General features: G+C 43.5%; 1 protein-coding gene across 1 annotated transcript in view; it reads right to left on the bottom strand.

Annotated features, from left to right (window-relative positions):
• Positions 1 to 15,744, bottom strand: part of plxna2 (plexin A2) — a 175,454-nt gene that overhangs the window by 16,377 nt on the left and 143,333 nt on the right. The window contains exons 17-22 of the mRNA XM_088289798.1: positions 15,237 to 15,330; positions 9,765 to 10,004; positions 9,332 to 9,475; positions 7,614 to 7,848; positions 5,641 to 5,783; positions 4,417 to 4,685 (exon numbers count right to left, since the gene is read on the bottom strand). Of these exons, the coding sequence (XP_088145924.1) occupies positions 4,417 to 4,685; positions 5,641 to 5,783; positions 7,614 to 7,848; positions 9,332 to 9,475; positions 9,765 to 10,004; positions 15,237 to 15,330 (1,125 nt within the window). The remainder of the gene's footprint in view (positions 1 to 4,416; positions 4,686 to 5,640; positions 5,784 to 7,613; positions 7,849 to 9,331; positions 9,476 to 9,764; positions 10,005 to 15,236; positions 15,331 to 15,744) is intronic.

Here is a 15,744-nt window from a genome sequence, read left to right as displayed (position 1 = left end):
GCTTGCCCATAGGGCAAGTGCCACTAAAATTTGCCTTGCCCGAGTGGCCAAATTACTTGCCCAACTTGGGCAAGTGACAATTTTTTTTCTCTTGCCCGAAGATTAAATGACCTTGCCCTGAGTGACTTTTTGTATGACAAAGTGTCTAATTACAAATTGCATGAATGTTTTGTTCGGACAGTTCCTGCCTCGAAAGAATTAAAAATACGTTACATGCATAAGGGTTTCTTATATAAAAATATTAACACATTAACACAACTTCTTGGGAGATGTAGGCCTATCGGAATCACTGGAGATTACTGCAGCATCCAGTCGAATGACAGAAGATGCAGCACTGTTGAGTTTGGAAGACGTTGAGGTGGCCTCTGTATCGTCACCGGAAGATGTACTCGTAACTGTACTAGTAGCGTCACAACGTTGCTTAAATAGTGCTGGGATTTTGTATTTTCCCTTCGTCCTTCGTTTAACTCCCGATGTTGATGGCTGAGGCTCTTTATCCGTTTGTTTTGGAGGGCTTGGCCTTGGAATTCTCGAAAAAAACTTCGTAATAGTCGCACGTTTCTCCATGTTCGGTAATAAACGGAAACGGAAATAACAATTCCAAACATGCGCACTTCCAACGTATTCGGTAAATAGTCGTGAAAAATCGGAAATAGGTAGTTGCATTTTGTCTGCTTAAATGAAATTTGCAGAATGTCCAGATGCAATATTATAAATTTTTTATTCCTTACTCACAACTGAATTGTCTACTTAAAAATATTCAAGCTATTTTAGTCATGTCAGAGGAATCCGAAATGTTCGGATTTGAACGAACTCGTCGCCACTTGTAAACATGCGCAGAAAGATGCGCAGAAGGTAAGAAAACCTCCGGCTGTCAATTTTCGGCCGAAATATTGTAGGTTTTCGTCGAAATTAAAGATATTTGGCTGCTTTAAAAAATGCTTGCCCGGTCGGGTAAGTTGCCCATAATTTGACCTTGCCCGTGGCCAAATTTCACTTGCCCCGGGCAATCGGGAAGCTGTTAACCGCGAACGATGATTCAAATGTTTGCCGCCACTCAAAGAGGTTACGCTTTCCTCACGTTTATTTGCCTTTCTCTTAGATGGTTATGAAGATTACACAAACACTATGAAAGTGTGTTGGATTTCAGTATAATAAAAATACAATAAATCAAATACATTATGGAATTGCAAATAAAATTGTGCTCCAGGCGCAGGATTTATTTCACCCCAGATTTTTCAGATTTCATAAATTTCAAACTAGAACATTTTGCGACATTTTCAAAATTGTAAAATTCAAGGTCAAGATGCAAATTGTGTCTGTCCAGGGTGACTTGGAGGTGCTAGTTGTGTGGGTCTTACCAATAATTCATGGATACGCCAGTGAAGTGGAGTGCAGCGTCCCAAATACTGGCTAGACACGCCTCTACTAACACTTGCATATGGACAGCAAAAATGGACTCTAAAGAGAAATCAGTATGCAGAAAAACAATTAAATTTGAGGTTTCGGTGCTGGAAAAAGAGGTCTTGCTTGCGAACGTCACATGACCAAACCCATAAAACAGGTGAGACATGATTGGTCGTTACCTGAGCCCTTAGGCACTGTGATATTATATTCAGTTGCTAGAAGCAAATAACCCTCTGAGATGGACAAAAAAAAATGGGTGGACTTTGCTGCTTAATTCATATTTCACGAACGCAATATTAATTAGATATTGGAGAGGGGGGGGTTTAAACATTAAAATATTGCAAACGCTAGGAACTACTCCTTCACAAAACAAGAATCTTATTGATTTACATTCCTAACCAAAAGATATCATTTGTGTTGGGTAACCCCAGAATACAGAATTAGTTGTCAGCGCATTCTACAAAACTTCTGTTAGGATACTTGAGAAAAACACAATAAAGGTCCATCACTCATGCCGTATGGGTGTTTGAGTCAGTGGTGACGTCGAGGACCAGCAGCACTACTCAGCCATGTCTAATCGCTAATCCGCGCGAATCTTCAGAAGCTAGCGGGGAAAATAGAAAAAAGAAAAGAAAAAAACCCTAAAAAGGCCCTCCAGGCAGTGGCCAAGGATTGCGAACCGCTGTGCTCCTAATAATAGCCAATCATAAAAATGGAGAGATGGTGTGAGACCCCGCTGTCATATGAAATAACAGCTTAATCCAGGTCCACTTGTCACCATGTGTATTTTACGCCTCTTTCTTCTTTGCCCGTTTATTTAGCCGACTGTCAATGTGGCCTTTTCAAACCGAGACGCTTAAGGAGCATTAACATCAGAATGACGGCGCTTGAGAGCTAACCAGCTGCCTCGCTACCTCTTAAGGGCAAAAACACCGCTTGTGACTGAAAACGCCACAAGAATTGAACAAAAATGGCAATGTCCAGCCATTTTTGAGAGGGACACTTCAGAATTAAGTCTGGAAGTGGAAGTGTGCTTTGATTGAAAGCTGAGTTTACATTATTACACATTAGACATTTGAAAACAAGCATTCCACGGTGGGCATTGAGTAAATTAGACTCATGGCTTTGAAGAGTTGAGAACTGGGCAGCTTTCTCTATGTGACGCCATTGATGTCCATCCACTCGCTTAGGTCACATCATGTCTCCAGCCAAACCAACTGGGCTTTTTGTGCAGGGAGCAAATGCTAAACTACCGTATTTTCACGATAATAAAGTGCGCTTATAGGTCTTACATTTTCTCCAAAGTGGACGGGATGCCTTATAATGCGGCGTGCCTTGTGTGGGCAAGGAGGTCCAAAATCTGTAATAGTTGTGACTTTTTTGGAACGCTCCGCTTCACTGACTGGGAGTATTTTCTGCCGACACACTGCTTATACAAAGGGGGACGCGACTGAGGACAGTATGCAGACAACAGCTTTATTAAGACTCGGAGGCACCCCCGGTGAGTTATGCCACAATATGTGAATGGATTGTGGATGCTTGGGCTAACCGTTAGCCGTTCATGTGTCTGCTCTCACAGTTCGAGCTTTCAAAAAAGCTGGCATAATTTCTGAGGAGCTGCATGGCAACGAGACTGACTGACAGTGACATGGAGGGAACCTTTTGTGTTTATACTTCAAAAAAGTACAACTGAACTCAGTTTTGCTACCGTTACCCTTTTAAAGGCATACGTGAGCATGCATTTTCGTGAATGTTTTAGCGTGCAATCATGCTATGTCTGAAGTTGCGCTTTGTGCCCAATAATAACAAAATATAGTAAGTTTGTCAGCAGTTTCGATAGGAAGTGACGTGACGATATGCAAATTAACCAAGCAATTTTTTCCCATTTTCCTTTGGTTTATTCTCATTTATCTTGATCTCTGTTTTAGGGAATTAACTATTCACCTACAACTAAATTAGGGCTCGTGAAAGTGTAGAGTGCCGAGTGACGCTGTGAAGGGGCTCGTGAGCAAAAAAGTTCATGTCAAATCTTGCTTGGGTGACAGTTAATGTTGCTAAAATGTTACCTGAGTTCACAGCGAATAAAGGTTTCGTGATCATAACAGTTTGGACCGTCTGATTATTAAGTAAAAAAACATCAGTGTTACCACAAGAAGAAAAGCATTCACATTTTTACTGGGTTGTTGTCAATTTAACACAGCCTTTCTCTTCCAGCTCATTAGATATGTAAACGACATCATAAGATGCACTCTACGGTCCATGTTTCCACCTACACTTTTTGCATCAGACCGATTTGAAAAGCTTGAGCGCTGCAAAAGTGCAGAAGACACAAAGAGGCATGGATCTCATAGGTGTTTAAAGTTTTAGCAAAAGCATCGCTTCCTCCGGAAAACAATGTGCAACGGAGACCTGAAGCCGAGCGAGGGAGTGGGGACGGGCTGAGAAGTTAAGTTCAACCACTTGTGAATGTTTCATAAGAAGCTGAAGCCTGGAGAATTGGTGAAGCTGACATTGAGAGCCAGGCCACAGCACAAGACAGATTGTGGAATTTTACGGACAGTTTAGATGTTTTTTGCTGGTGCAAAGCATGTGCAGTGTTAAGCTCGTATGCTAAACCTAACGACTCGAGGGAGGGAAACCTGACTGACGATTAAAAAATTGAACAACACAGCTATAGTACGTAACCTTCCATCAGTCGATACGTATCCTTTTGCAGAAATGTGATTGTGCACTATTTTTCATAGCAGATGGATGTATGATGTTGAGGTCTTTTTGGACACATGCAAATAAAGCACTCATAAAATGAATTTATCATCCAACCGTAGCTTCAAGAGATTGGACATGCCCAGAACAGTTTTGCCAACCTCTGTCATGTGGTGCCTTAACTTCAATTGCAAACATAGAGCAAAATGAAAACTAGCGACCATGCAAGTGAACTCAAAATGAGGTCAGACCATCTTGACCGGCACCTCCCACCATTCCATTTCGAGCTGAAGCTCTGTGGCCTACCTGCGCAGCAGCAGCTTGGGGTGATTCTTGCTCTCCAGGTTGCGGTCGATGAGGTCCGACAGAAGGTGCTTGAGGACGTCTGTCGCGTACTCCAGGCGTCCCTGTAAGGCCGTCATGATAAGCGAGGCCACGTTGCCGCGGTCCCTCATTGAGAAGGAGCGCTGCATCTCCAGAGTTCGGATGAAGGTGAGGAGGAACACTTTGTTGTTGATGAGCTGACCAAAGAGCTTCAGGGCCTTTTCCACATTCTGCTGCCCATTTCCCGACACCTAATTAGAAAGAGATCAGCGTGTCATTATGTCCAATATGGCGCCAATTTAACTCGAATTATCCACAAACTCCATTTATTGTGAATGATGGAACTGATATGTCTTCGGGTGTTCTAGCTCTTCAACTTCCAGCCTGACCTTGAGGTTTTTTTGGGCTTTTTTTTGTCCCGAGGCACCAAACCTACTCCAGTTTCAGTCCATGCCGGCAGACAGCCCCACTCATGGTGAGTAACTGAGATGTTCTTAATCAATTATTGACCAGCGTCTATTAAAGAGTACGGCGCCCTGATCCAGCAACCAAATGTCAAAGTTGCACAAGTAAGACGATCTCAGTGACGAAATTCGGCGCATGCTGTTGTGGTTGTTTTGAAAAGAAAGCCATTGATTTCAAACACTCGGAAACAAAGCTCAACCAAAACCCGCTGCAGAACGATACGCATGAGACATTTGATTTGACTTAATATGTGCTTGTATGTTAGGACTTTAGCACACAACTTCACTGGACTGTAAAACAATCTCAAGATGGCCATCAACTGACCTTGCGGGATATTGGGTGTAACTCACCGATTACTTTATTTGGAGGGATATTGCTGTCTGGGATCCTGAAGATTTTTTTTAACTGATCTGCAGCCTTTAACCCTGACTAAAATTTGTGATAATTCATTTTGTACTGCCTTTTAATTTATTACTTTTTCCAATACACGAAATGATGATACCATAAAGAGTTGTTTGATTATGCGGCATTATACCTGTTACTTTTTTTTTTGCCCCCTATAGAAAACAATTAAAGCAAGTCGGACTAATTGTAATAATAGCCAGTAGGCTGGTTATGTTATGCTGAGTCAAATTACAGATGGCGAAGGGGCAAACAGGATAAGCAGCATGATGCTACCCTCTACTCTTCTCACAAGTGGAGTGCAAAGAACACTCCCCTCGTTCTCAGTTCAGTTGTTACCTCCAGCTCTCTGAGGACAGGATGATCCTCGATGCCAGGGAAGAGCACCCTCATGGCATAGGTCCGGTAGTCCAGATGCGGAATGCCAGCTCTGTCCAGGTCGCTGGTGAGCTCATTAATGTCGGTCTGCAGCTCGGCAAAGGCTTTTTGAAGAAAAACAAAGGGGAGCCAGTTAGGGGGAATGCAGGAAAGAACTAATCGCTCTTATCTTCATGGTGTTCACTACCACTATGATGAAGCAGACAGTCAAAGCCCAAGGTAGTGTTCACTTCAGAGAAACTCAATATTTCACATTTGAGCCTCAGCAAAAAAACACAGAGTACCACCCCACTCCTCGACTCCACCTCCCATTCTCACCCAATTTTTTAGCGCGGAGACAGTAAATTGGCCCCAGCAGTGTGTGGATCATCTCAGCATGAGGCTGCAGGTGAGTGTCGGCTAATTGGCCGACTTCTGTCTCCAGTTCTGTACTGCCCCCCCCCCCCCCCCCCCGTGACTCAGCCTTGCCGCACTGGGGGAGGCCCCCGTCATTCTCCCCCATCTGAAGACTATCACGGGAGCAGCAGCAGTCCTGCCCCCCCCCCCCCTTTATGTAGTCACCCCCCTTTCCAATTCCCTGCGGCTGGTGTGCCCATCTCAATCCAGGCTGCAGGCAGCCTCACTGTGACTTTTAATGACGAAAATGTTCATCTTCTGCGTTTCCGATACTGCTGAGTCGCTCATCAATGTGTCCAGTCAAGAAGTTTGGGGGAAATTTCAGTACAACTTTGAAGGAAAGAAGTAAACACAGCTCAGAATAAACAACCTCACTATAGGAGGAGAGAGAATCAGAGGATCATTTTTTTTTATTGTGAAATGTTAACTACAAGACTATACAGTAGAGGCTCAAAATTGAATCTCCCAAAAGGTTTGCAAATTAAACGAAATGCATGACTGAAGAATTGTCCTGTCTGTAATGGCGAAAATATTCCGCCTGTATCATCTCACTTTTCAGGAGCTCGAGCACTCTCGTACGGTTTGCTTTCGTCAGTTGGAGGAAGACAAATTGCTTTGTTTGGACAGAGAATTGTCCCTTCTGTATTCAAATGAAAATAACATGCACACATTACTGTACTGTCACATTTATCTACTTGTTTTGATTGTTTGGGTTACATGACGCCATTTTGCATTTCCCTGTGCTGGAAAAGCAAGCGGGATCAGAATTTACTGATCCGAATCGCACTGAGGTGCAGAAAACTTGATGAAAGTGGGTTAGATTGGATTTAACATGGCAATAAGTTCAACATTTTTATGTGTACAAAAATGAAATACAATGTATGCATATACGGGTATGGGTAAATATAATTAATCTTTTGTAGTGCCGAGGCTGTCACAATAGTTGAGTGCATGACACGCTGGCGGAGATTCAACTACTGTGCCACTGCATTATTTAAAACACACAGACCACGAGTGATTTGCTTTCTATACAACACACACAAGTAGAGTTACATAAGAAATGGGACATGCTTCACAAATTTATATCGTGAGCAAAAATCACATGACCAGCAAGCTGTCTAGCCCTCTTCATTCGTTTTTCGATGGGTAAATCCCGTTCTTTCTTGTTCCTGGCATGGTTTGTGTCGAGTAGGTGGGATATGTGCATCAGCTACGTAAATAGCCCAAAATCAGAAAATCCCCAATAAATTCAACAGAAGACAAACCTCGTTTTTTGAAAGTGACCATCTGTCCATCAATCCACACTGTGTACCGAGTCCTGCGCTACATTTTAAGCACCCTATCACTGTAGTTGGTACCACAAAGGAAGGTTTGAAGAAATAATGGCTCCGATCAGGTATTTTATCATCTTTACCATAATAGATATGCAAAACGAGAACAGTGTATTTCAGTCACAATATGTGAATCGAACTGCAGTGCTGGGTGGAAACATGGCGGCATAAACTCAGCCTTCTCGACGCCACCGCTCGCCAACTCACCTTCTTTACATTCCAGGGCGACTCGCGACTCCAGGTTGTCCATTTGCATCTGAAGGCGTTTGAGCGTGAGGTCGTTTTCACGAGACTTTCGCTTGTAGGCAATCAGGACGAGGATGACAATGATGAGGAGAAGGCCCCCGCCGGCGGCAATGCTGACGATGGCTGGAAGGGTCAGTAGACTGTCTGACATGATGTGCACAGCGCCAGGTGAGACGTGGAGGCCACCGACTTGAACCTGGGGAGGGATACCTAGAATTGTCATCCCTTACAAAACGAGACACTGAAGATGGTCATGTATCGGTCTGTCTAGCTATCTAAGTACACTCTAAAAAGAGTTGGGTGAAAAACAACTAAATGGACCGATTCGGTCAACTTGACCCAACTTTTTGGGTTGTTTTGACAGAAAACAAGCCAAAAAATTAGACTGATTTGTACAAGACACCGCAAGAAGGGGGTCATATTGACTTACGTAGTGGATCGGTCCAGTTGTTACCCCAAATGTTGTTGTTTTTAACCCGAGTATAATTAACTACTGACCTCATCTCGCCATCCCTCAATCCAGCCATCCAGTCATGCATCCATCCATCCATCGGACAACTTTAGTGCAGGTGACATCAAATCAATCCCGTTCGAACTGCATATGATTATCCATCCAACCATTGTCTAAGCTGCTTGTCCTCACAAGGGTCACGGGTGTGCTGGAGCCTATCCCAGCTGTCTTCGGGCTGTAGGCGGGGTACACCCTGAACTGGTTGCCGGCCAATCGCAGAGCACACAAAGACAAACAACCATCCGGGCTCATAATCACATCGAGGGACAATTTAGAGCAGGGGTCTTCAATCCTGTTCCTCCAGGGCCAGTGTCCTGCCCGTTTTCAATCTTTCCCTGCTGCAACACACCTGAATGATCGTTATCTAACTTTTGTAGCGCTTGCTGATTATCTGATCATTTGAATCAGCTGTGTTGCAGCTGGGAGAATTGGAAAACCTGCAGGATACCGGCCCTCGAGGAACAGGATTGAGGACCCCTGATTTAGAGTGTCCAATCAACTTACCATGCATGTTTTTGGAATGTGGGAGCAAACCGGAGTACCCGGAGAAAACCCACGTAGGCACTGAGAGAACATGCAAACACCATACAGAAAAACCGGAGCCGGAGTTGAACCCTGCACCTTTGTACTGGGAGGCCATCGTGCTATTTTTTTGTCATCATTTATCTTCTGAGTGGCTAGGAGATGTGGTTCTACTGCCTCATAGAGAGTCGAAGTTGTGGAGTAAATTTTAAATTGCAGCAATTTAAATTGCCAATGATGTTTCTTTCAACAATACGCTGAAAGATCAGCACAGGACACTGACATTGAGTCAATGTTCAGTTTGAACAAAAGGTCTGCACTCCACCTCTGAAATGCTGTGAAATGAGCAAATATTATATTCTTAAATGTTGCGCAAACAAACACAGCTGCATTCATAATGAAGGAAAGCACTCAAATGCAAGCAAGCAATTACAAATTCTTGCAGTGGATTACAGAACCTTTTGGCGGCTCAGAGCACACTCACACCGCTCTCCCTTTAACCTTTTTCCCTCGGCTGAATGAGCAACGATGAGGGCATGAATAATGGAGTTTGAAATTATAATGAAGATAAAATCCCCTACGTGGGGACAGATGGAAAAAAGAAAAAAAAAAGTTGGATGCTAACGAGCTCTGGGTCTGCACTGACCATGACTTTGTATTGTCCAGTGAAGTTGGGCGGCTCACACAGCAGCTGGCTCTCGGACACGGTCACAGAGCAGGGGGTCTCTCCAATCAGCACTGTGTAGTTCAGCTTCACCCCTCCTGAGGTTGGAGGAAGCAGGTTTCTGCCCTGTGGGTACACGAGAGGGTTTGCAATTAAGATGTGCCACATCAAAACACAAGGCCTATTGAAATACGATTTCAAACGACCGCCAAAAAACAAAAACGTGCCCCGCATTGCCTGTCAATGAGATGCTTGTGAACAACTGAGATAAAACACTCGACAGTGGCGATGGTTTTTCTCTTATGACAATTACTGGTTTAGTTGTATTTCATTTCATACTTTCAACTGTGCATCTTTAAGTCACATGAAATCAATTTGTCATCTGGTGACTTGAGAAACTTGAGAATGTGCACACCTTGAGAATGATGGGCGAGCCCGGCTTTTGCTCTAGGACCCCGGTGGTGCTGAGGGGTTCAAAGTAAGGGTTGGGGTAATAAAGCAGGTTGGTGTTGTTGTAAACCAGCAGCGCCTGCACGTTGTTGAAGATGAAGCCAAATTCGTCGGCGTGCTTCACGCTATCCAAGCCTGGATGGTAGTCTTCCACCAGGGAGGGAGCAGAGCAGCTCATGCTGGTTGCATTCAAACCTTTACACACCTGTTGAGGATAACAGATGCAAATGTGAAAGCACCGTAATGTATAGTGCAATTGAAATTCACAATATCACTTTGCCCCTTGGGAAAATAATAACAGGTAGCTAAGAAATAAAACAATAGCATGTTCTCATAACCATGTTGCTATCGTTCAGTCAGTAAATCCTTGCAATTATTTCAGCAAATGCAAAAAAAGCACAATGTTGCATTGTAATATAACTTCAAATCAATCAAAATATAATTGCATATATATATAAAATGGAACGCATCGTGTGTGCATTGTTCTGTGATAGCCTGTCGGCTGAAATGTCATTTGTGTCTGTCACCAAGGATGATACAAAGAGACCAGCATATTTGGCATATAGAGTCCTCATTCTTTGCACAGAAAACAATCAACTGTCGATCATTAAATCAATCTCCATTGTTGAGTAAGCCTCCCTGAGATTCAAAAAAATAAAAAATAAACAGCCGCTGGTGCTCGAGTGAAAAGCATCAGCCACAGAGCATGGAGTAGCTCCTCCTCTGCCTTCTCAGCCAGAGACTGAGCCTGAGCTATGGCTCTTTTATTACTTCTCGCCAGTTTGCCCAGATGAGAGAGCTGTCTCCCATCCATCCTCGCTGGCTCAGCTCTAGAGGAGGGAGGAAGGGAGGGGTGGGGGGGTGAAGCTTTTGGGAGGCGAGGATTGATTGCTGAGCAGCAACTCCGCTCACTGAGGTTTTTTATCTGCTTTCATTCCCGGGCTGCTCCCTCTCTCTGGGGAAGAAACTTAATTAGAGGCAAATATCACCAAAGCTGCTGAATGCAAGCAAATACCACGCCTCCTACCTGTTGTGTGTGTGTGTGTGTGTGTGTGTGTGTGTGTGTGTGTGCGTGGTGACACAGCCAGTCGGGAGATCGATGCAGTGTTGTTGTGTGGAGTCAACACCACGAGTTGTGTTCTCAGACGTTCTCTTTGCATGTAGACTAACAAACCCATTTGGACCGGGGATGTGAACTGAGACGAGGACTACAGACGTATTATATCATGCCAGAGCTATTTTTATTACTGCATTATGGTCGTCGTTCCCTCAAGCTTTTTTTCAGAAAGGCCTCAGCCTGCCATTTTCAAACCCTCTCGTCTTAAGTCGCATGTCCTTGAAATTGTGAGTGATTGCTGGGAAATGTCACAAACGGTGACAAAAACACATTGAAGGCCAGAAGATTGGTTAATACGTCACAGCATAGCATAGCATGGCAACTACAAATATCCGGCTAGTGTGCCACCTAGTGGCCGTGACTAATTTATGAATAATATCACAACAATCAGACATTGGGTTTGGGCACATGAGCTCAGCCTTTCTTGTAGACACGAGCATTAATACTTTGGAAGCGACAAGCGCTTGGACTGAGGACAGATCAAGGACCTCTACAGACCTCTATGTCTCACAATCCGGCAAAATCCTCTCGGGAAATTCTGCGGCTCAGCAGTCATCTGCAGTCGGCCTTTGACAAGCAAGTGGCAGTTTAAAAGTCGGCTGTATAGATGACTGTAACGTTAAACTGTCAGAAACGACGACTGTCAGTATTTTACTCTCCTTTCTCTTATCATGTCACATACTAAACCCTGTCAGGATCAAAAGCAGCTTTTATTTATATTTTCTTTTTTGCTGGCTGTGGAAGTTGAAATCCAAAGTGACGAGCAAATAAATAGTGATGAGTAAATGGGCCATTGAAGGATTTGAGAAGCAAATGTGCTGTTTGGCCGTAGGCTGGGACTATCAATGGCTGTCAATCACCATCCTGACAAAACTCTGCATGGGAACTGTCTTGGAATATTAGCATACGATGTTCTTTTTACTCCTTGCAACCAAACACGAGCAGATGCACTCATGACACGGCACTGCGCAGCTTTCCGGATTACAACGTAGTTTGTCAAAAGGGCCTGGCTCCTTATCGGCAGCTCGATCTGTGTCTTGCCAAATACTGACTGCACATCACATTCCTTAAGGCCATGCAGAGAGGGAAGCTTCACATTGTTCCGTGTTGATAACGTGGAATGAGGTCAACCGTTAGAGAAAATAATTGGAATCGTGGCCTCGTCGGTTCACACTTTTAAAGGGAAGCAGCCAACAACATTCCTGAGCGCCTCTGGCAGCAGATCTAGTGTACTGCCCAACAAACTACAGCCAGAAAGGACTGGAGGATACGATATGGCCTTGTAGAGATGTGTGGAGGATGGGGGTCAAAGAGTCAGGGGTCATCCGGAGGCTAGTATTCAAAAGATGGCTGGGCTTGTGCTGAGTTACTCCTACACTGTTTTCCTGCCAACCAAACTGGCATAAAATTCAAACCTCGCATCCACACGATTGAGTGTGTGGTACACAAGCCAACAAGCCTTTTTGCCATGTTCACCAGGCTAAAGGTTAGTGAGTCAACACGTCAGCATGATTTCAAACAAGTCAAGTTAGCCAGTATCATTGGAAATTGCAGTCATCTCAGGAGCGAATTCAAGTGTGTGCATTTATACAAACTGCGATTGCCCTCAGAAATTCTAGACAAATTCTGAGAGATGCAATCGGCTGCACATCTATGTCAGAGGAATAAATAGCTGCAGACAGTCACAAATGATCCCGACGGGCTTCTTCCACAATCAGACTCCTCCAATAATAAGATCAGCTGGAATGAAACTATGACGAAACAAACAAATGCAACTTTAAGGGTGCTGACTAAATGACTTTAATTACCAGATGTCGTCCCTGTGGCTTGTTAGTCACGGGGGGTGTCACAGTTATTTAGTGCTGAGTCGAGTACTGCAAAGTTGGCAGTAGTAGAAGTGGAGCAGCGTAACTTTACTTACCCCAAGAGACACACAGTGAAACTAAGATTAATCTATTCCAAGAATTTCTTTTTAAAGCAACAATTTGAATAAAGGGGGAATCAAAGTTTCAAAGCCATACACACACTGAGTGACATGAGTGATCAGTCACTGCTGTTTCATGGAACAACTGAAAAATAATAGCCAAAGACGGCCAATCACAACGCAGTGTTACCTAAACTAACAATTCCCATATTCTTGAGCCACCGACCAACAAAATCCTTCTGATTCTATAAAAGACTGAATATATTGTCATGTAAATGCAGCTTTCTTTTTCTTGCTGGCTCTTCTTGTGCCGTCTTATAATTTAGGCCTTTTTCCATTTTCCAAAGAAGTGCTACTCTTGTTTTATGCTCACTGTTCTGACATGTCAGCAGAGGCACAGGCGGATGCCTGTGATTGTATTTCTTTCACACTCTGGTGATTAATCAAAATTTTTTCGTTCAGGCTCTCCGTGTGGCCCCGTACCAAATGTTTCACAGACCGGGAGCGGACTCTGGTGTCTCGGGGGATAGCTGATCTAAAAGCAAGCCGGAGCACAGCAGAAGACTACATGCTGATGAATGAAATTCAAAAAGTGGACATGATAGATAAAGCACGCGCAACTTGTTGTGGTTACACGCATCAATCTTTGCTACAATACAGTCCAACATAAATGTCCATCAGTACACCTAAGTAGCGTTGCGGTCTGACACTCGAGAGGCCGTCGTGACTCAATGAACCACTCACTGGTGGTTCCGAGATGTATGGCAGTTCATTCAGTGCGCAACGGAACATCAATAAGAACATATAATGTGCAAGTATTGAGTATCCATTACGGTTATTGGACAATGCTTTCTCTTTAGCCTCTGACTGTCACTGATAGGATACACTAATAAACTCTGCCGAAACCTTTGATCAGCCCAAGAACCTTAATGTGGCAAAAATGCGGTCTTTGAAAAAGGAATCCTTTTAACTTGAATCAAGATTATGACAAATGATACAAAGCTCTCGCAAAGCCATTTTCACCACTTATGCTGGTTTCTTTGTGCACGAATGCAGGTGACACCAGGGGGGAGGGAAGCAAGGAGGTCATTTAGCGGTAGACAGGTGATTATTTGAGACCAGCTGACAGACAGCAGCTCAAGTTGAGTTGATTATTACGAAAGAGAAATGGCGGCCGTCCTCCGGAAGAGACTGGAAACAATGAAAGATGTGTCGCGGTAGCCTCTGCGTTAGAAATTCATTCTCACCGTGTGCAATCAAGGGAGTGGAACTTGGAGCTTTTGCGAGGGGGAAGAGATGAACAAATCTCTTTCAAGGCTGAGCGCAACAGCAGACACCAAAAACGAGTCAATCACATTTGAACAGGCCACACAAGAAGTGTTTATTCGCCATTCCGAATAGAAAACAGCACACTTATAATGCACACAGCCTTCATCTTAAAAAAAAAAACAAAAAAAAAGGTCTTTAAGGGAAAATGTGTCCTCATGCAGGCAAACATTGTCGGAATGAAGACTAGAGCATGAGCTATGATGTTCCGCACTAAACGAGCAACACACTTGAGGCTAATTTTAGACCATAGTCAGCAGGACGAAACGGGACTACTGACAGGGCAAGGCTTTTATTTTCTTCTTTTTTTCCGATATGATATAAATCCATGACTCCCAACCTTTTTGGCTTGTGTAACCCCAAATATTTTTGTCATACGCCCTCATTCATCCATGATGATGATTCTCCAAAGGTAGAACGGAAAACTACTAAAAGAAAACCATTCTAAGTTTTACGTTGATTTCCCCTATCATCCGATGCTACACTTGATTTGACACATGGCTGTTGCAATTTTTGTGCATTTGTTCCACAGGTAATTAATCTGGGAAATGAATGATCAAATGTTTGCACATACCCCCTGCAATGTGCTCACATAAATAATTGTGAACATAGCCATCTACCACTCCTCTGTATTTTACTCTTCAGTTCTAGCTTTCTTATTTGCAAATGTCCTTTTCTTCGTCAGGAGAGCACTAAGAACAAATCCCATCCTCTTAATTAAAAAAGGGCCGGCAGGACGGAGACTCAAATGCAATTTGTGACGATTTCCCAACGCTGATATTTTGATTATATGAGGTATCTTTATGCTGACCAGTGACATCCTGCAGTGCTTCATCTTCCATTGAAACCTATTAGAGGTCCCCTTGACCCGAGATCAGGCACACCTCCAACACGCCCCCAATGTAACATCCGGGAGACTGTAAACAGTTGTGTGCTCACGGATAAATGCGTATTCAAAAAGAACAGCTAGCTGAATGGGGTGATTTGGTTATTTGTGTTACATAATCTATGTTTTCTGAGTCTAATAGAGAGAAGTAGCAAGTTAATCAAGCAATGACGGTGACACTTACATTGACTGACTCTTTGCCGGCATACTTGACTCGGATCCTGGGCTCCTGGACCACATCGAGGTTCGTGCCGGTCACCATCAAGGGGGTGTGGCCACTGAGGACACAACCATAAGAGGGCATGTACACAACATTTAGTCTAGAAATTGGATTGACTCCAGGCACAATCATATTGACATAGTTCATTATTAGTCATCCAAGTTTCAGACCTTCTCAAGGTCAGTTGTAAGCTATTATTACAGAGGTTTCATTCCATTCAGTCAGCACAGATTTTGATCAAGAATGGTGACAAAAATTCTAGACTTGCTACCTAGCGCTGTAGCTAACAAACATGGCTAATATCAGATAATTTAGCGACTAATTTTCTGAGAAATAGTGCAATAAGTACTCTTATTGTTGCGCTACATTTTGGTTGTATTCATTTAAGTCTTGCAGGGTGAGGAGCTGAAAATGCAAAACAGTTTATTTAATATGGATCAGATCCAGATTTCAATTTTGCATGATTTTAATA

Source organism: Idiotropiscis lumnitzeri, chromosome 3, assembly GCF_059441095.1.
Source record: "Idiotropiscis lumnitzeri isolate Australia: NSW breed Sydney's pygmy pipehorse chromosome 3, RoL_Ilum_1.0, whole genome shotgun sequence".
Lineage (NCBI taxonomy): Eukaryota > Metazoa > Chordata > Actinopteri > Syngnathiformes > Syngnathidae > Idiotropiscis > Idiotropiscis lumnitzeri.
This window is presented reverse-complemented; position numbering and strand designations above follow the sequence as displayed.